Source organism: Parasteatoda tepidariorum, chromosome 4, assembly GCF_043381705.1.
Source record: "Parasteatoda tepidariorum isolate YZ-2023 chromosome 4, CAS_Ptep_4.0, whole genome shotgun sequence".
NCBI classification, from domain to species: Eukaryota; Metazoa; Arthropoda; class Arachnida; order Araneae; family Theridiidae; genus Parasteatoda; species Parasteatoda tepidariorum.
In genome coordinates, this window is record NC_092207.1 from 14,071,876 (window position 1) to 14,094,224 (window position 22,349).

Here is a 22,349-nt window from a genome sequence, read left to right on the forward strand (position 1 = left end):
AATCGCTGAATTTAATAGTAGGAGAAAAAAAGTATGGTAAAAACTATCAGAATGTGGGAAACTTTACCTTGTTTCTAGCTCTAAGGAAGCACCAAAAAAGCTCGGTAATTTTTACCGAGTAGCTTTGGTAATGATTTTGGTAAAATCAACAAAAAAATATGTTTTTTGAAATATTTAATAAAATTTGATGTAATCTTATCATGATACCTAAGAGCATGTCATAAACAAATTGAACTTTTAAATCTGCTATTTTAAATATTTTAAATTAAAACATAATAACCGGTTCATATGATAAGTGCGCATAATTTATCACATTTTCCAAAAGACGTGCTTATTATTAATAATAACCCGATTTATTGATTTAATCGTAATTAATATACACTGGTTATCATAAATTAAGGAAAAATCACAAAAATAGCGATAACTCTTTCAAAAGTAAGCCAAACCGTGCAAAATTTGCATATGTTGTCCACTAAGAGTAGCTGAGTAAAATTGCAATATGCAAATTAGTGGCGCTGCACTCGGCTTACGTCATCTGCCTGGAGCATAAAAGTCCAAGTTTGAGAGAAAGCACACAAATTTTACTGTGATTGCGACATTGAAAATCTGAGATAGCCAATTCGTAATAATGACCTCTAGGCATCATTTGCCTGAAGAACTACGATGGAGAGCCATCGGGAGACTAGAGGCAGGGCAGAGTCAATCAGAAGTGGCCAGATGGCTAAATGTGAGTCCATCTGTGGTTCATAGACTTTGGAGGCAATTTCAAACCACAGATTCGGCATCTAGGAGGTTCAGTCAAGGACGGCCAACTGTTACGACCAGTGCCGATGACCGATATTTGACATTAAGTGCACGCAGGAATAGAACCGCTACTCCGACACATCTTAGATCCTCTCTTGCTGCAGCCACCGGAAGGTTGGTGTCAACGTCAACTGTGCGCAGAAGGCTCCACGAAGGTGGTCTGTATGCGAGACGACCAGCCATTTGCGTGCCGCTCACATCACGCCATAGGAGAGACCGTTTGCAGTGGGCCCGACAACATGTCCACTGGACGTCAGATCAATGGAGGCCTGTTCTCTTTACGGATGAGTCCAGGTTTAGTCTAGAAAGTGACAGTAGACGTTATTTGATATGGAGAGAACCTGGGACCCGTTATCATCCATCAAACATCCGTGAAAGAGATGCATACGGAAGAGGCAGTGTCTGTGTTTGGGGAGGCATATCCTTAGGAGGGCGCACATACCTCCATGTCTTTCCAAGGGGAACCGTGAATGCTCAGGTTTATCGAGACAACATCCTTGATGCTTATGTGCGCCCATATGCCGGGGCAATTGGTGATTGCTTCCTGTTACAGGACGATAATGCAAGACCACACAGAGCTCGCATTGTTGATGATTATCTTCAACAGGAAACAATTACTCGCATGGAGTGGCCAGCTCGATCCCCGGACTTGAATCCTATCGAGCACGTTTGGGATGCTCTAGGGAGGCGTGTATCTGCCATCAATCCGCCCCCTCAGACCCTTGCCACGCTTGCAACTGCTTTACAAGAGCAATGGCTCTCACTTCCTATTGAACTGATAGACCGCATAATTGAAAGCATCACACATCGCTGTTTGTGCTGTATTGCTTCTAGAGGCAATCATATTCCATATTAAAGGTACTTTTTCTATTGCAAACCGATACTTCCAATTTGTTTATTTTATACATGTGCTAATTTCTATACTACTATTAATGTCTGATAATTTCTTTTTATGTTGTTTAATACCTTACTATGTGTTGTATATTGTGGGTAAGAGTGTGCCTGTAAGATGTGTAATTTCTTGAGTTATCGCGATTTTTGTGAATTTTCCTTAATTTATGATAACCAGTGTAATACAAAAAAGTTTTAAATAAATAAAATAAAAACCGCCTCGTGCTTGCTTGACAGCATTTGCACTTTCACTAGATGTATCGGAAATGCAAATATACAATGAGTACTTTTTCTAACTTCTTCACTCTTGAAAAATATTGCGTCCACTTGTATTTTTTATTCTAAAATGTTTTCAAATTTATAATAAAAATATTACTTGTACTGAACTAATTTCGAATTTATATTCAACAACAAAAAAAAATTTCGAAATTTACCAAAAACAATTTTCACAAAATATCCTAATTCAACTATTAAGATTGACATGTTTCTATAGTACCCTGTTGCATTTTTATAATGTATTCCTGTTCCTTACAAGACTCTTTAAAATTATCCGAGACTCAAATATCTGAAAAGATTTTGAGATCTTGTTTTTATTTCAATCGCGCGTGATATAGGACAAAATTTCACCTGACGCACACTCATACCAAAGAATATATATAGAAGAAGAAGAAGACTAGCTTCAATAGACATAATGTAAACCAGTCCCCCAAGGCATCCTGCAGTCCCTGCGTATAAAGAAGAGAGTAATATTTAGGGGCACAGCAGCAGAGGTTTCGAAACGGAATCCCTCCTAGTCACCCTATTCTCCACCCAACCACTACTGGGGTTGGTAAAGACATAAAAGATATTTCTCTTTTTATTTATTGTTGGCTTGTTCTGCATTTTAGCACTACATCCATAAACCGTATTGTACTATTAACTAAGATATTTATTTGATAATACACTTATATTATCCATATTGATTAAATCTGCTAACATATTTTGACATAAAAAGAAAGAATAAAAGGGCGGTTTGCAGGAGATAGCATACGTAACCATACTTGCAGAGTTGTCTAACAACCGCTTTATAGGTAACGCTTCTCCTGCCCAAATAATAGACATAGAGGAAGGAAGCTAACTTCCATAGATGTAATGTAAACCTGTCCTCCAAGATTTGATGTTTTTCTCTTCATTCACGAGGACCACAACATTTAAGGTCACAGCAACAGAATTTCTTTAAAAAGCTTGCAACCTCCTCTCCGCCCTACCACTTATGGGGTTGGGGATAGAAAGAAAAGTTCCCTTTTTATTTATTACTGATTTGCTCTGCATTTTTATTTTATTGCATTATTGATTTGTTCTGCGCTATTGATAAGCAGCACTGTACTATTAATTAGGATATTTCTTCGCGAATATATTGATATCATCCTTCTGGATTAAATCTGAACACATTTTGACATAGAGAGAAAGAATAAAATGCCGCTGCGGGAGGCAGCGTACCTAACCATACATGTAGGTTCAACAACAGGTTCACAGGTAAAGCATCTCCTAACATCCACTTTGTTTCTTATGCGCATGCGCTGGACCTCAGTACATACGATTCTCTGCTAAATCTAAGTGTGCCTGTAAGTTGTTTTTCTGGTATAGCATACCACACCGAGCTGTTCTCAACGTTAGTTAAGTATTCGAATGACTGAACTTCTTCTTTCTATATTCTTTGTCCTGTCATTTTACTTCTTATAAGCGTATGCACTGGATCTTAGTACATATGATGTTCTTCTAAACCGTGCATGTTTTTTTTTTCTGGTTTAGCATACCGCACCGAACGGTTCACCACGTTAGTAAGGTATTCGAAAAGCTAGACTTCTCCTTTCTATATTCTTTGTTCATACCCCCACTGTCAAATATTAAACTTTTTAGGTTTTCCATACTGTCAAATTACAGTAAAAAGTACCGGCTCTCAGGATGCCGGTACTTTTTTTTGTGAAGTCCATTTTTACTGGAACATACAAGCAAAATATCAGATGTACCGCAATTTCTACAATAATAATTACAGCAAAAACACAGAATCACTCAAATTAAATAAATATTTCAGTAATAATTACAGCGTAATATTTTACGCTAAAAACGGATTATACGGTAAAATGCATTTTACAGATAAAGCACCGAAGTGCCGTTACTTTATACCATGATTTGATCCGAAACTTTTTACAGTGCAGGTAGATAATGAATGCGTTTATAAGCAGCTGGAGAACTTAACTACTATCTATTGCAAAACCATGCATTAGAAAAAGAATAAAAATTCAGTGATATAAATCGGTATTTCTTAGTTCCAAAAAGAATTATAATATAAATGGCTACAAAATAGGTTGTGACAAAGTTTTTAAATGCAAAAACGAGCATTTTCTCTCTCAAGAACGAACGCTCAATCCCTCAAATACAATGCATAAGATAATGGTAATAAAAATAATTTGTCTTTTATCTTCTGCTGGGTGATATTATTATAAAAATGTTTACATTTGTAAAAATACTTATCCAATATTTATGAGTAAGATTTCGAATTGTAATGGAATTTCCCTCGAATAAGGGTTGCAACAAAAATATCCCAAAGAAATGCATACCAATAACTGGCGCAATTTTTTTTTTTCGAAAGCGTGTTCTTTTCAAAAGATTTTCATTGCGTAAATTTCAAAGATATTCATGTTCTATTTGATTAAATTCTTCAAAATTACTACTATTCTTATCAATATAATCTGTATTTGTTTCTTGTTTCCTCTATTAATTTTTTTAAACAATATTAACTTGAACTATTTTATTGTGTACGAACATAATGTGTCGTTCTACACTGTATACAATTTTGCGCGAAGGCTTACGCAACGACAAGCACCGATGCTCTCCAGATACTGAACGGCGTAAAACCCATACAATACAAAATTATTGAAGACACATATATCAGAAGAAAACTGAAATAGAGCTGGAAAATGAAGGATTTCGACGATGAGTTGAAGAAAAAACTTATACCATTGTAGAATCTCCGGTCTCAAAGCACTCCGCAAGATTTAACCGCTGTGCCCTGGGTATACAATCTCTTACGGCAGTGTTTCCCAAAGTGTGGTAAGCGTACCCCCAAGGGTATGGGAACAGTTTAGCGGGGGTACGCGTTCTTATGCGAAATATCTTGCAACAACAAAAATTTCAAAGTATGAAAATCAACGATTACGTATTTTACTATTGGCTATTTTTTGCAGAGTTAATAGTCAATAATTAGTGGTGTCAACAGCCAGTTGTAAATTTTAACTTTTCTGCAATTTTTTTTATCACAGCAAAAACAATATCATCCTTCTTACTGATACAAATAAACTTATTAACAAAACTTAGTACCAAAAAAGAAAAAGAAATATATTTTTGAAAAAAAAAACAGATTTATTTTTTTATCAGTTGTACACAGCGTTATGAAAAATTTAAAAAGGGTAGGGGAGAGTGGGGTCAATTGTAACAGGGTACGATTGTAACAGAGCAAAAATTTCGAGTGTCGGGTTCTAGATTTGGTTCCTAGGTGGCGCACAGGGTGCATTTAACAAATCTACATGTACACCCCTGATGGCAACCATTTTTATGTACTTTTGAAAGAGTTACATCGCAAAAGATATTTTCACGCCACGCAAGTACTTTTTTTGGTATTAGAATACTATATTATAACAAAGTAATTTTGTTTAAACAAATAAAAATTAGTAACCGAATATGTAAGTGGACACCTTAATTAACATTTCAATAAAAAAAAGATTAGTTTTGCTAATTAATTAGCATTGTTTTTAACAAATGAAGTTGAAATGGCGTCTTGGGGACAATTGTAACAATAAGTAAAGGGACGATTGTAACAGTTGAAAATAAATAATCTTATGTTTACAAACCATTACTTAACTCTTTAAGAACCACCAATAGTTTCCTATAGCATTTATATTATGTTGCATGTGCATTATTTTATTTGGCACCTTTCACAGCATAAATTAAAATTTTTAACCCCTTAAAGTTAAAAGTTTAACCCTTTAGGTCTCTGCTCATTATTATTTTTACTCCTAAAATATCACTACTATTTTGATCAATAAAAAAATATATCACAACTATGATAATATGTATAATTAACTATGTTTTAGTTGAATTTATGAACTGTTACAATTGACCCCGTAAGTGGGGACAATTGTAACAAGTGCGCGACTGTCAAAAATTGTTAATGACTAATATAATAATATTTAAAATCAGGTATTTATTTTTCTTCTAGTAGAGGATAGTCTACTTTACACGTCTGTCAAAAAATACTAATAATATATTGGATTTTTTGTTAGTTAAAAATAGTTAAGTAAAAAATGTTACAATTGACCCCACTCTCCCCTACTCAAAAATCGTAGGTTTGGGAAACACTGTCCTACGGTATACGGGCTCCTAGTATACGACAGAAGAATAGAAATTTATACTGATGGCTCAGAATTGGGGGTTACAAATGATAACAAAGATTACAAAACTGGATATGGCATTGTAATAAAGGTCTACGGACAAACAAAACAGCTAACCTCCCCTAGAGTCTCGGATAACAGCAATATTTTTTAGGCTGAGCTGTTGGCAATCAAACAAGCTCTAAACTGTCTTCTGAATCAGCGTTTTTCAGACGTCACTATCTTCACCGACTCCCTCTCCTCATTGTCAGCACTATCAGATCTAACCATCAAATCATCTATCAAAGAAGAAACCAAAAACTTATGGAGTAAAAAGATAGAACTGAATTGGGTAAAAAGGAGAGGCAATAAGGTGGTGGTTGTCGCAGACAAAGCAGCCACCTGTCTCAGTCGGATTAAACATGAGGTTCGGAGATCTAAGGCCCAGATCAAATTCGATTATTAAGATTTTTACCTTGACACAAAGTGCACTTTAGCATCCAAATAGAGTCTCGGTGCTGCCATCTAGTGTGGCAGAAACTAGACGTCCAAATTAACATGACCAACGGTATCTCACCCATTGTGGTGGTCCTGAAAGAGTGGATACCACCTCTGGAGAACGCACTAGGTCTGCTCATCGGCAAGACCGATTGTGCAGCTCATTGGAAATAAAAAACCTTGACACAAAGGAAAAATGATTGGAGATCCAATAATAAAGGCCGGCAAACATTTAAATTCTTCACCGACCCTTCTACTCGTAGACTGCAGGCCAACTTCTATCTAAACCAATTTTTAACAGGTCATGGAGTGTTTGGTGAATATCAACAGATCATCAGAGTGTCAATATTGCGATAGTCATAAGGACATCTGTCACTTAATTAAATATTGTCCAAAATACCAAGCACTGCGTCACAGTCACTTCGATAACTTAAATACCAAGCATCAATGGTCAATCCAATTAAAACAATCATCAAATCTACTCTTGAAGATTTGCTGGCCCCAACATCCACCAATGAATAAAACAAACTTTTTACACTGGACTCAACAAATACTAGACTTCACTTGTTTCATTTCCTTCACTGTACACTGTGTCATTTTACCATTTTATGCTTGTTCTATCATCTAGTTTAACTCGTCCAATTCATTTTTTCACGACCTGTTTAAACTCTGATTTTATGATCTTGATATTTTGGTGTTTTACCTTTTGACTTTTAGTCTCCTTTCAAATTTTATTCCCTTTTAAGGCTCGTAATTTTTACTAGTATCATACTTTTACTCGATCCTTTTAAACCGTTTTACTATCTACCTCTTCTTAACATTGAGTTTACCCTTGATTTTACCCTTGTTCTTATTATTATTTTAACTATATTTGTTTTTACTTTCTGAACTCAATTTTTAAACTTGGCTCTCTTTTTTTAGAACGTCTTTTATCTTTAATTTTATTTTTTTAATTCTTCATTTCTAATGGAATCCTATTGTTTCCTATTTAAACCATCTTGATTAATCTTACCTCTGGCCACTTCCTGTATATTTTAAATTGCAATATAAATAAAAATTTAAAATTAATACTTTTTTGGAACTATTATGAATAATATTATAATGGTCTTTTGACCTATAATTGCCAAACACGCAGCCTTCCAAATCCTTATATCGTTTTATTTTTAAACTTCAAATATTTATATTTTATTTTATTTTATAACCGTCGTTGAACAACCGACCCAATTTCTTGGGCTTTCGACTACTATTCTTCAACTCCGTAACCTTGCAATTTTGAACTCAATCCAGAAGACAAGGAAGCCCCTGAATCAAATATTGGGAGAAATTTGCTTTGGTGGAACACTTTTTGATGGAACTAAACCGCATTTGCGTTACAGGGAAAGGAAAACCACTGGAACCTCCCATGATTAGCTTGACGGCAAGGGGACTCTAACCCATGATCCATCTACCACTGAGGATATTTAACGTCAGCACTGTGTCGGTGCAAACCGGATGCGGAATTCGTATCGACCAGTCATCGCTGGGATTCGAACCCGGTTCACCTCATTGGAAGGCGAGCGCTCTATCCCCTGAACCATCGTGGCTCTCAGATATTCATAATTATTAGGTGAAGATTTTATTGCAATAGTATTTCGTATTTTATCTATAAATTTTATTGGTTTTAAAAAATGCCACGGTAGCCTGCTAGTCTAAATTTTAGATGAGTCTAAATTTTCTGTAATACCCTCTAAATAGGATGGTATACAATTTCCTTATAGTATACTAACATTATGTGTCGTACTACACTGTAAATAATTTTGGATCAAACTACAATAAAAATTATCAGTACTCAGGGTGTCGGTACTTTTTACCGTAAAATTTATTTTTACCGGAATATATTATGGTATAAAAAATTTTATAGGTCATAATTTTTACATTGATAAATATCGTAAATAACTCTATTGTATATCGTAAATAATGATAATTAAATAAACATTACTCTAAAAATTACAGAGTTAATTATCGTAAAATCACTGAATCACTGTAATTAAATATTACTTTAAAAATTGGAGTATAATATTTTACGGTAAAAATGAAGGTTACGAATGCTGCATGCAAAGTACTTTCTAGCATAATTTAATCTAGAAAATTTTTACATTGTTTTAAATAATAATAAAAAGTTTAACTTTCAGAGAGTTTAAAATTTTCACTTTTATATCCCTACTTTTTATTCGTTACTCTTCTACCACTATCTTTTTACTCAAAATACGTTACTTTAATTTTGCTTCTTTATACTCAACACCCCACTGTCCACCCAACACCACCATTAAATAAAAAAAATTATAATTATTAATCTTCCTTTCTTAACAATATAAATAAAACCTTTAATTAATAATGAAACTAACTAAATGCTTTTCTTAAAAAAGGTATATCATTGCAAAACTAGAATTCTAAATATATTGGCATTAGCTATTTCTATTCTCAATAATTTTCATCCCCAAAACTTTACTTCTTTAAATGATCTTTTAACCGTTTTAAAATATAAGAACTGTTTAAAATTTAATATGAGAAATTAAATTATTCAAAGTAATTAGTTTTAAATGTAACCTATGTCTATTTTAAAAACAGTTTCAAAAACTATTTGAGTCTTACTAAACACTAAGTTTTTATTTCAACGCTACACCATCACGGAAAGTGAGCTTTTCTTTATAAAAGTTTTTTCTTTCTTCCCCCAATAACAACGTTTTATTTACAAAACAAATCAAACTTCTGATTTTTATTTTGTATTTTAAGCTTCCCTTCTTTCTTTGGTAAATAGTTTTCTTGTTCTACTTGATTAAAGAATTCAGCAGTTTCTTTTAATGGATAAGCTGACACTGTTCAGAATCGCTCAGGCGTAATGGATATTTTTCTTCTTCAGTTACCAAACTTTTAAAACAATTTCTTATAATTGGAATTTGTTTACGAAATAACCTAATTTCTTTCCCTTCAAATTAAGTAAATCAAAAATTAAACGAACGCAAATCAATACTTCTGCCTCTCGCTTTTAAAAACAAACAGTACGTTTCAGTAAAAGAGGAGATTTTTGTTTTTAGTAGCAGTTTAATTCGAGAGGAAAATTTATAGTTCTTTTTTTAAAAATAAACTGTTTCAGAAAACGATTGAAGATAAGAGAAGGAGTAAAAATGGGAGGCTTGCTACTTTTTTCTTAGGAAACGAAATATTTCTTCTTACTAAGTTTACCAAATTCCTTATCAAGTTTAGCAACAGGTGATTCTGCTGACTCAGAGCTATAAAATAATGTTTTAAAAATTACCATCATCTGTAGTAACAACGTGGCATAGTCTGATAACGATATTAACATTAACTGGCAGTTATTCATATTAACCAATTAATACAATTGACCGTAACGTCTAACCAAAATTACTTCATCGTTTCACTAAAACAATTTAGGAATTTGATCAAATTGCTTCATTTCTGGTAAGAAATCACTTCCAAAGTTGTTATTTCAACAGCTTCCCTGAATTTATCATCTCCCTCAAGAATTGAAAGAAATCTTTATTTTTATAATCTCCCTGCGATAGATCTATTAAGCAGCCACTGAGAAGCAAGCTGTAGCCCTTCACAGTGATAGTTCAATGCTTTTAACTATTGAGTGGTCGCGACAGACCTTAAACCAAAAAAGTGATTAAGAACCAAAATTCATAGACTTTGGACGCAAATTTCAAAAAAAAAAATAATAATTATAATAATGCGAAAAAATTCCATCACATACCTGTATTTCAAAAATTGAAAATTTCAATTGTCTTCTTCTCCAATCCTTCGTATTGTAACTTAAACAATGGCTAAACCATAAAATAGGGCATCGTTTTGGCTAAAACTTAAAATACTTATTCTAGTCAGTGATGTGAATAAATAAAAGCAAACTTTTAAGTAAAAACATGAGCATTTTTTTTTTAAAGATTTCAGTTCAAAACTGTTCTTATTAAGGGAAAGAAACTAAAATATTCAAATGAGGGTGGGTTTCTCAAGACTTTTATAACCCTGAATTGAATAAAAAGCGATTCTAATTCTATATGAGTCTAAGTTGAAATGTTATTGAAGTCATTTCTATAAAAAGTACGATTTTGTACTCACTGGCGGTAGCTGTTCTTTGAGTGAAAATCAGATAACACAAGTTTGAACTTTATTTGCTTATTAAAATTTGCATAAGCAATTGGGTACTAATGACGCTATTTCTAAAACTTTAATCACGTTCTCCCAATATGTACCAGCATCAGTTCTGGTAGCTGTCCTCATTAGTTAAGCCTGTCACGTTTTTATAATTTTTGTATTCTGGTGTAGATTTTCTAAATTATCGTCAACACCAAGTAAAGTGTTTCCTCTGTAATCACATGCGCCTGACTTAGTGTGTTATAACTCAAATTCCGAGTTCTGATTTTTTGATCTACGAAAAACGAAACAAAGCAGTTGTTTCTATTAGGAACACAAAAATTAGGTTGTCAAGACTAGTTGCATAGATACCGCAAGTTTCAAATGATAATGTCAAATAGATTAAATAATTATTATATTAGTGATCGGTTCTGTTTTATCTAACTAATCGAGGCAAACAAAATAACGATGCAAGTGTACAAACATAACGAAGGAAAAAAAATTACTTCAGAACAAACATCGAACTCATTTTAGTGCATTCATGCACCAAGAAAAGGAGCGATTACTGTTTGACATAGGTACTCTTCCAGACATTCGTCTGGAACTGTGGCGGTGACTATGGTAACGAGGTATGATTATTTCAAGTAGGGGTGCGGGGTCCCTCTTTAGGACTGGTTTCGGCGAGAGAAAGGGAGACCTCTTGATCGAGGCTACCCTCCCTAAAATGCCCTCTTCTTGTTTCCATAGCACCAGACTGCCGCAGACTTTGTGGCAGGAAGAGAACCTATCTTTTTTTTAGTGTCTACCCCAGGGGTCGCCAAACATTTTTGATCATCGACCCCTATATAATTTTTCGAAATCTCCATCGACCCCCACAAAAGTAATTTTCTGTTAATTAAAATAAAACTCTATTAGATACTGTGTTTGTACATTTATTTTATGATTTTAAACATTTATTAAAGTAATAGTACATTGTGTAACAATAGTTTTATGAAAAATATATTAATATTGAAATTTAAATACCTTATTATTAAATAATAAGTAATTATGCATAAGTAGATATAATAAGTAAAGTAACTAAAGATTTACTGCTTCTTGATCAATGAGATGGGTGTGCCTGGTGTTTTTTTGCAAGGTTCGCTATATTGGGTTCAAAATTGGTCAATTTTAATTTTCGTCAAAATTGGTCAATTTTGTAATTTTCGTAAAAAAATACAAAGTGTGCTATAGTTTTGTCGCGGGCTGTACTAATCCATATTATTAATGCTTACCTTCTTTTTTGGGCATTGATAATTAAAATTAATATCTAAACCAAACGAATGGTTTTATCGAAACCATAATTATCCAAAACTATAAAAGTTTTAATAATGACACTGCAAATATTCAACGCAGTTTGCAAAGATAGCTGAAACTGCGTATGATATTTGCATTTGTAACGTCAATGCTCGTCACACGTGACATTTGGGCAAACGCACATATGCATGACTTATAAACTGCGCTGTGTTCGTGCCACTGCGCGGTGGTACGTAAATACATGTTTCACCCCAATAAATGTACGTTTATTAATTTATGTTTTATAAAGAAACTGATATTGAGTCAATTATAAAAAAAATTCACAAATTTTACATTCTTAATTTGGTATGTGTGATTTGCGTATTGAGAACTGTTTTTTCTTTCGACACACAATCGACCCTTCCGATTCGGATCGACCCCCATTCGCCCCCCTGTCTCAAATCGACCCCCGCTTTTGTTAAATAGACCCCTGGGGGCTATATAGACCACTTTGGCGACCTCTGGTCTACCCCCTTGTTTAACAACAATGTCAACATAGACCAATATCGAAGTAGTTGAATAAAAAAAGTTAGGTTAAGGCTAAAAATTGCTTTAAAAGTTGTCGTATGGTTTCAATAAAAGGATGGCTGAAGTTGAGTAAAATTGCTTTGATTTGAACTGCTGTTTGATCGAAGAAATAATTAAGACATAGCATTTTTACTTCCTAAAGTTGAATTTAGTTTATTAAGGTTCGTATGGGAGATTTATTAAATATTCAATTAGGAGAAAATGCACACCACTTTATCAAGGGGGAAATGGTGTAAGAGTATTAATTTATAGTACAGGTAAAATTTAATTTACTTTATCATGGTTCGTTTAAGAAGACACAAATTAAATAATTAACGATAAGGAAAATTTTCTTGTCATCTTGAGAACTATATTTACTTTATCAACAGTTGAAATGTAAAAAAAAAAATATTAATCTGTAGCAATGATATTAGTAAATTTACTTATCAGGATTTCTCGTATTTTTGTGTACTTATACTAATATACATCAAATGCACATTGAATATATTAGTATATATCGAACATAGCATCATTCAATGTAGTAATGTATGTACATCAAATATGTAGTTTTTGCGATACTTCGGAAATGAAGAAACTGCTTTTCTATAATTATTTATCTTTTTATCTAGTTTTGTCAATCATTTATGCTGTCGAAAACAATAATATATTTTAAAACTAGATTTTATTCTTAGCGAGCGAGGCGAGCTTTGTTCGCAAAGCGAACCATATAAGATCACGCAGTACTCTTTGAGGTTGATTAGCAAGTAGGTGTGGAGCACACTAGAATTTAATTATTTTATAAAACACCGTTTCAATTGTATTAATGGTATTATGATAGAATTAAATATTTTTTTATAAAGATTCACGATTGCCTTTAAATATTTAGTTTTTATCATTGTATTTTATTTTATTAAAAAAATACAATATTATCAAAATTCATGCCAATGAATCAAATGTCATTTTGATAACAATACTTACCTTATCAACAGGTGAAATGAACGAGCTTTGTTCACAAATCCAGCTTTGTTTGCAAATCGCAAAGCGAACCATATAAGATTGCGCGGTAATCTTTGAGGTTGATATGTAATAATAGTTTTATGTTAGAATTAAATATTTTTTTTAAAAATTGCACGATTTTTTCGAATATTTAGTTTTTATCATTGTATTTTATTTTAATAAAAAATTACAATAATATCGAAATTGTGTTCCATACAAACTGCCGAAAGCAAATTAGTTTACGTTATGTAAAAATAAAAGAAATCCGTTAAAAAACGTTTTTGTCGACATTTTTTGATCCCAAATTCCTTTTTTATGTATTTTTATATACTTAAATATCTTATTTCCATATTGTTTTGTATTGAAATTTATCTTCGATTGAAAACAAAGTTTAAAAAAAGCTAAAAAGAATGAGAAGACTTTGTCATAATTATTTTCAAAGAGCAATACAGTACATTTTAATATTTTCGAAACAGTCTTTTGCAAAAACAAGCCCAAATTGAATATTTCACTTTATTTACAATATGTACTAAAAAAATTTGAATAAATAAAATGAATCATAAGAACCTTTTTTAAGTAAAAATGTTTCACGTCACTGTGAAAGAGAAACAAAGTAATATTTGAATAATTTGTATAATATTTTGTTTTCAATGCACAAAGGCGGAAAAAAACAAAACATAAAATCAATGATATTAAATCTAGACTGCGATAAAACATAATGAATGAAAAACTACGAAAGCTTCTTTGATATTTCGTATTTTTTGCATGCTGGTAAATGCAAATTTTATGAAATCGAAAACCGTTCAAAGTATTCATTCTTTCAACTAAGAGATACTTTGAAAATTAGGCGAAACAGTTTGAAAAAAAATGCGAGAAAGAGATGTAAGAAAATTTAATAAATTCCTTCTTTCATTTTTTATTGAAAAACAATTTATTTCGACGAATTTTGCAAATTACTTGCTTTAACTAAACCCAGCAAACATATGAATATTGAAAGTGAAAAAAACTTACTGCGTTTAATTTATAGAATTCTTATTTTTAAGATAAAAACGTTTAAATTTGCTGTTGTTTCATTACTGAATTTTTCAAAACGTTTTCAACTTTTAAAACTCGGAAATTAATTAAACGAAGAATTTTTTTTTTTACCGTTGTTGATACAGATCGTACATATTGAAAAAATAACTAAAAAGCAGCGAAGTATTCGACACTTTGGTCTTTCGACATTTTTATTTAAAAAAAATTACAAAGTAGATTCACATCTCGCTACTTCAAATTTTTATTAAAAAAATAAATAAATAAAAATTCAAAAAAAAAATCACATTTAGTCTAATTTGGCTACTTCAAATCCTTTCCAGTAATTCATATAATATATAAATTCCAGTAATTCATTTCAGTATTCTTCATACTAAGAACTTTAAATAGATACTTAGTACACTAAGTAGCCTCATTCGTTCGCCCCATGAACTTAATGCTCTACGACTTCTCTTAACATGGTATAGCTTTTAATAATATTATGACGTTTCACTCTTTATATATTAAAGGCGAAACCCTCACTCACTGACTCATAACTCATTTTCTAACTTCCCATTAACTTAGAAAGCTAAAAATTAGAATTATGTTATTTATATTTTTAAAAAAAGTAGGAAAATGAAAAGAGTTTTTTTTTTTATACTTTATAATTATCGGAATAATTCGGGTATAATTAGCTTAAATGACTGTAATTCTAAGAAACAAGTTTTTAGCAAAACGTATCAAACTTGACCTCTCTATTCTTTGTAAGGTTAATAAAAAAAACTAGAATAGTGTCATTTCGATATTTTGTAATTGTTAGGGTAATTAGTAATAATTACCCTAATTGACAATAATGTTAAAGGACAAGCTGCTATCATGATAAGGAAGTTTCAAAGTTTTGACCATGTATTTCTAGTTAGATTCTAAGGAAAAAATTTAAACAACTTCATTTCGATATTTTGTATTTATTGGGGTATGTATGGATAAGTACTTGAATTGACAGTAATGCGATATAACGCGTTACAACAAAATAGACGTCTCAAACTTGAACCATATGTTTATCAATTTATTTGAATAAACTAAAAAAAAATTATTTCGATATTTGATCATTTCGTGGTTACCAGCCTAATTAGCAGTAATGATAGGCAGAAAAAAATCTAGCTTTTTTATTCCTTTTTCTGTGGGAAAAAAATCCAAGACAAGAAAAAAATATATAAATCATAACATATTTTAAGTGATTGCCAAATTCAAATTGCAGAGAATATTAATTTTGTAAAAAATGTTTAATTTGTCTTAAATAAAACATCAAAATACAATAGGTTCGATTATGTTGTTGTTGTTTCTAATGCTACTTGCCATACAAGCAAGCCTGCTTTGTGAAACCGAGCAAATTTAAAGCAGAGTGTGTGTTTCTTGTTTTTCAGTGGCGCCATCTATGGCCAAGAATTCGAATTCTGCCACACCATACGTCGCACCCGTTTATAGGGTGGACCCATTCATACATCCATTCATTCATCCACAGATCGTAATTTTGACCTGAATCAGAGATCTACCGATCTCCAATCCAGTACCATCAGAGGTATTGATTCGTTATGGGAACATGAAGGACTTTTGCGACTCGACAGATTTAACGTGCATCAGTCACTTTACACTTTCAGTCACTTTACATGCATCAGTCACTTTACGTCTTTTTCCGGCGGGATTTGAACCCACGAACTCTCGGACAGGTGTCCAGCGCTCTACCGACCAGGATATCCCGGCACTATTATTTCGATATTTGGTCATTTCGTGGTTATTAGCCTAATTGGCACTAATGATAGGCAGAAAAAAAATCTAGCTTTTTTATTCCTTTTTCTATGAAAAAAAAAATCAAGACAAAAAAATATATAAATCATAACATATTTTAAGTGATTACCAAATTCAAATTGCAGAGAAAATTAATTTTGTAAAAAAGTTTTAATTTGTCTTAAATAAAGCAACAAAATACAATAAGTTCGATTAACATTAGGAGAATGAAATGGTTAATGATGTAAACAAAATTCTGACATTTCTCAAATGAAATCTAGTGACTGATTCACAAGTCCATCTAAACTATCTTCAAAAATCAATAATACTAGACTACCGGACAATTTCAGTGCAAAACTAAAAATCTAAAATTATTTGTGTTGTGTACAATTGAGTCCCAACAAGCGACGTCAAGCGTGGGTATTGAACCAGATTAACTGCTTAATCGTGGCATTTACTTATGCCACGATTTAGCATTCAACTAGATTCGGTTAACATTATTGTAGGATTTTTTTGTTTGCATATATTCAAAACACTTACAGTATGTTTACGCGTTTCGAACTTTTAAAAAGACATGTTTAGTTGTCAACAATGAAATTGAATGTGAAGCTTAATGGCTTAAGGTCCAAAAAACAATAATGTTGAGCCAAACTGTCTGAAATATATTTCATGTCAGAAAAAGAAATATGTAGAGTTAAAGGAATAATTTCAGATCTGGGGACAAAATTAGCAAATCAGTAACTGGAATCCCAACATGACCCAGTAATATCGAGTCCATTCTCACGAATAATAAATTATAAATGCTGAATAAATCAGAAAATTATAATAATACGAGTTTCGCATTTAAAATGCTGACACAAAGCACTCACGCTGTATTGAGTAAATTCGTGGATAAAAATTACAGGGGTCTGTCCAGACATTTTGTGAAAGGTCCGTTTTTCGTGAAATTGTGAAAAAAATTACTCACATTCTTTCAACCACAGGGTCCACTTTTATGAATTTGTGCAAATAGGGTCCGTTATTGCGAAAAAAAACTTTTTTCAAGGAGTTTTTAAATGGTAAAGACATACAAGATTATGCTCAACACTGTAAAATTATAAATAAAAAAATAAAATTTTAAAAAATAAACAACAATTGCTGCTTCTAAATTAGAGATGCAACATACAAATATTTGGTATTTAGCCTATACTGCTGAACGCAGAATATTAATTTCGGACGAATAATGGAAGAATTGTCTGCCGAAGACAAAACTTAATTCGTTTACATCCATCTTTCTTGTTTTCTGCCCTGGAAAGGGTTTATTCGATTAACAAAATAATAATGACGATAAACAAATTTGTGAAGGGTCCGATTAAAAGAAAAATCATTTTGTGAAGGGTCCGTTTTTAAGTTAAGATATTTTGTGAAGGGTCCGTTAACGGACCCAAATTTCTTTTAAACAGTCCCCTGAATTAACAATCGAGAGTTCCTCTTATTTTGGTGATTTTTTTTTATGTTGCCAAAAAACAAGGAAAACAACTTAAAAGTGACATTTTATATGTCGTATCTAATAAGTAAGACATAATAGAAATAATAATAAGAAAATAATAAGAAATAATAGGAAAATGAAAAATTTCATAACCAGTAAAGGCTCCAAGGTATTCTGCCCATTTTTAGAAGCACCATACTCTACGCCAGTGGTGCGCGAACTAGGGGTCGCCAGAAGTTTTTTGGGGGTCGCCAAATTTTTTTGAAATGTATTATCCCTGCATGCTCTTACTGATGGATCTTCTGACTCCACTTTCACCAACGGAGGTGCGGGAGTGGTACTGCTCCTACCTGATGATCAAAAACGAGAGTTTGCAACTGGTGCTGGAAAAATCGCATCTAATTTTACGGCAGAATTGATAGCCATTTCTACGGCAATCGAAACGTACATCAATCTTGAACCTTCGGAGCAGCTTAGTGATATCACCATGTTCAGCGACTGTAGGTCTGCCTTACAGGCCCTCAGCAAAGGTACCTCAAGCCTTATCCTGAATATCATAGAACAACTTGGACAACTTCACGTCTCCGGAAAAATTGCTTCTTGCAGTGGATTCCCGCCCATGTAAACCTAGAGTTCAATGAAATAGCTGATTCCTTGGCTAAAAATGCCAGAGATCTAAATCAAAATTCAATCCCAACCACGTTGGCAGATGCAAATGCTTTTGCAAAGTCAAGACTATTCACCCCTTTAAAAATCAAAGCCCACGATCAAATAACTAATCTTGACATCGATAGAAAGACAGCCACTACTCTCATCAGACTAAGAACAAAACATCATAAAAACATGAAAATTTCTACAGATGGGACTAGAAAATATCAAAACTGTGGCAACTGTCTTAATGTGGAACTGACACCATATCATGTTTTTAACTGCCCTGCAGTCGCTGCAGGCCTTCACCTCTTAAACTACCCTACAGAAGAGGATTGTATTCTTTTAATGCCATAGAAATAACAAAAACTATTCAAGCACACCATGAAATATGATTCATTAGAGGATACGACACCAACCAACCAAACCATCCCTGCATGCTGCAAACCATACAGTGTACATATAAAGAGTAAAGCGCCGTCACTCACTGCTTAATTGCAATTTCATGCTGTTCACTCTTCCTTTGACCGTAATGCGTAATGTATGTAAAGTAAGAAGACGCAAGTTTTTCACTCCGGTAGATAGCGCCCTCTTCGCGGTAATTCGCCAGTTTTACTGAAAAACGCCTATTTGACTAGACATTAACCGCAGGGAAAGGGCAAAAATTCGCCTCCGTGATTAGCCAACCAGATGGCGAGGTACGCGGTGTATCTGATAGTCAGAGTGAAGACGTGAAGTGTTCGCGTGAAGTTTTCGCATGAAGTTATGGATGGTGTTTTCTACACTAGGGAACGCTGCAAGCTCGGGACTGCCTAAATTTTTGGGTTACTGTTTCAGTTGTATTTTAAAGGCATTTGGCATCATTGTGTTTTGAGATTCTTGCAAACAATGTATTTGATTACTTATTACTTATGTTTACAATGCTAACAATACTTGTGTTTACAATACTAAAAGTCTTAACACCAACGTAAGATGGTGCACAGTTTGTAACACGAACAAACAGTAATAAACAAATGGAAAGAGGCCAAATCAAGACTGCCAAAAAAGCGAGATAGTCAAAATCTAGCAACCATGTCACCTTTTTTAATAATAAATAACAAAATAACTAAAACAAATTTTCACTCCAAACTCCCCAGAATTACATAATAACATTAATATCTTATGAAATACGGCAGATTTGAGCCCAGAAATTATCTAATTTATTTCTTTTATTGAAAACAAAATTATCCGTTTGAAAACATCGCCTATCAGAATAACATGTAGTAAGCAGCTGCAAACTTTTTAACCGTAACTAGAGTAGGTGCCGAGCTCGAGATTAGCATTAGCATGTAGCCATAGCATGTAGCAGTTGGCCTGCAATTGTTTTAGTTTATCCTCGAGTTTTATCATGTGACGTTGTGTATGTGGCATCAGCCAGATTAACTGTGACTGTTTATTAACTGTTTAGTTTTAGTTTGAGTTTGAATTTATGTTTAGTTTCAGTTTGTGTTTGTGTATCTCGTTAGGTTGTCATTAAATGTGCTTGCGAGATGCTAGATCTTGCTCATTTATTTAATAAGTATTGAAGTAATCCATAACCACACAGTGTAATTTTAATTTTTTTTATTTTTATCAGGCTTTGCTACTTTTTGTTATCAGGTATGTACTATCATTAAAGAAAGATCTCTGTTAATTTTATTGAATTTCTCGAAAAAAATGATAAAATTTTATATATTATTTGTTTTAGTTTAAATAATTTAACCCCTATCTTCATAATGGATAAATGAGTAATACGTACACCAGGTACATCTTCAGCTAACAAACGAGCAAATACTGATGAGGAGTCGCAAAATACTGAACTAAATGCCCGATCTAAAAAAATAAGAAAATACAATGCGAAATTAAGTATGGTTTCACATTTTGTGTTGTTGATGAAGAATGCTCGATATGTGTCATTTGAGACGAAAAATTAGCAAATGAGAGCATGAAACCAGCTAAATTGAAAAGCCACCTGGAAACTAAACATAAAGAACTTCAAAATAAGCATGCCGATTTTTTTCAAAGACGAGCTGAAAATCTGAAAATTCGAAGTGCACATTTAAAGAAATTAACAACAATACCTCAGAAAGCATTACGAGCTTCTTTAGAAGTTTCTTATCTAATAGGAAAAACAATGAAACCCCATACAATTGTAGAATCCCTTATCCTTCCTGCAGCAACTAAGAAGACATCAATTATGCATGGCGATAAATTTGGAAAAGAACTAAAAACAATACCATTATCAAGAGATACCGTGTCTCGGCGGGTTTCCGAAATGTCACGAAATATCGAGTCAGAAGTCATAAAACGCATACAAAATTCATCTGTATTTGCTTTACAACTGGACGAGACTACCGATATTACTAAAATGTCGCAATTAATTATTTACGTTAGGTTTATTTTTAATGAAGATATAACAGAAACGTTTTTATGTTGCAAAAGTTTGGAAGGGAAAACAACTGGAGAAAAAGTATTCGAAGTAATAAATGAATATTTTGAAACAAAGTCCCTTACCTGGGCAAACTGTGTTGCGGTTTGTACTGATGGTGCTGCAGCATTACAGATTCGAATAAAGGGCTCAGAGGCTTAATTCAGAAGGTGGCGACTCATATGATATTTAATCACTGTATGATTCATCGGCAAGCTCCTGTTTCAAAAGATATGGATGAAGAGTTGCACAACATATTGCAAGACGCTGTTAGTTCAATTAACTACATTAAATGCAACAGCCACAACAGCCGTCACTTTTCAATACTTTGCAATGAGATGGGCTCATCGTATGAGAGATTACTGTTACACACCGAAGTCACATGGTTTTCACGTGGGAAAATACTACGACGGATATTTGATTTGAGAAATGAAGTGCACATGTTTTTAATCAAGAAGAAGCATAGATTGGAAAGTTATTATATCAATGAAGTTTGGCTAGGGAAGCTGAGTTATTTAGTTGATATTTTCGAAAAACTTAACGACTTAAATTTGAGTTTGCAGGGTGAGAATTCAACTATCATAACTGCAGCCAGTAAAATTCAAGCTTTTAAGAATAAGCTTAGTCTCTGGCAAACTGAACTGAATAAAATCTACACCGACATGTTCCCTTGCTTTAACGATTTCATCAAGGAAAATAATATAGATATATTTATATTTAAAAACATCATTTCCAATCACATTGAAAAGTTAAAGAAAAAATTTTCGAGAAGATTCGAGGATTTTCCTGGAAACGATCTTGGTTGGATTCGTGATCCATTTTCCTTTGACATATGCAGTTCAACTCTTCAAATTAGTGAGAAAGAGCAATTGATAGATCTAATTAGTAATTATACTCTTCGAAATAAATTTAAGACTCAGCCTTGCCAAAAATTTTGGCTATCCGTGGAAAAACAATATCCCGTCTTATGCAAGAATGCCATCCGAGTGTTAATACAATTTGCATCAGCGTATTTATGTGAAACTGGATTTAGCAAACTAGTTTCAATAAAAACTAAATACAGCTCGCGTTTAAATCCTGAAGATGATATGCGAATTGCAATTAGCAACATACATCCAAACATCGATGAGATAATTAGAAATTTGCAGCCACATACATCTCATTAAAGGGCAATTTACTGATTTTTGTGTTATACAAAAAGTATTTTCTTAAAATTATAAATAAAATTAATATGAGTCAAATATGATGATGTTTTTATTCGATGAAACGAAAGAAATGCGCTAAATATACATCGTATTTGTGGTGAACATTTATCTCTAGGGGTCACCAAAAATTTTTTCTCTACAAAAGGGGTCGCAGTCGAGAAAAATTTGAGCACCACTGCTCTACGCTACTGAAATTCGAAATTTTTCGATCATCCGGG

At 32.9% G+C, this 22,349-nt stretch overlaps 2 protein-coding genes across 2 annotated transcripts; both read left to right on the forward strand.

The window, feature by feature from the left end:
• The first annotated feature begins 20,443 nt into the window (after nt 1-20,443).
• Nucleotides 20,444-21,088, forward strand: LOC139425326 (zinc finger MYM-type protein 6-like). Its single transcript, XM_071179324.1, has one exon. It carries the CDS (start codon nt 20,444-20,446, stop codon nt 21,086-21,088), a length of 645 nt encoding a protein of 214 aa, XP_071035425.1.
• Nucleotides 21,089-21,126: 38 nt separating this feature from the next.
• On the forward strand, nt 21,127-22,092 carry LOC139425327 (protein FAM200A-like). The gene has a single exon (XM_071179325.1). The coding sequence runs from the start codon at nt 21,127-21,129 to the stop codon at nt 22,090-22,092; it is 966 nt and encodes a 321-aa protein (XP_071035426.1).
• The last annotated feature ends 257 nt before the right edge of the window (nt 22,093-22,349 follow it).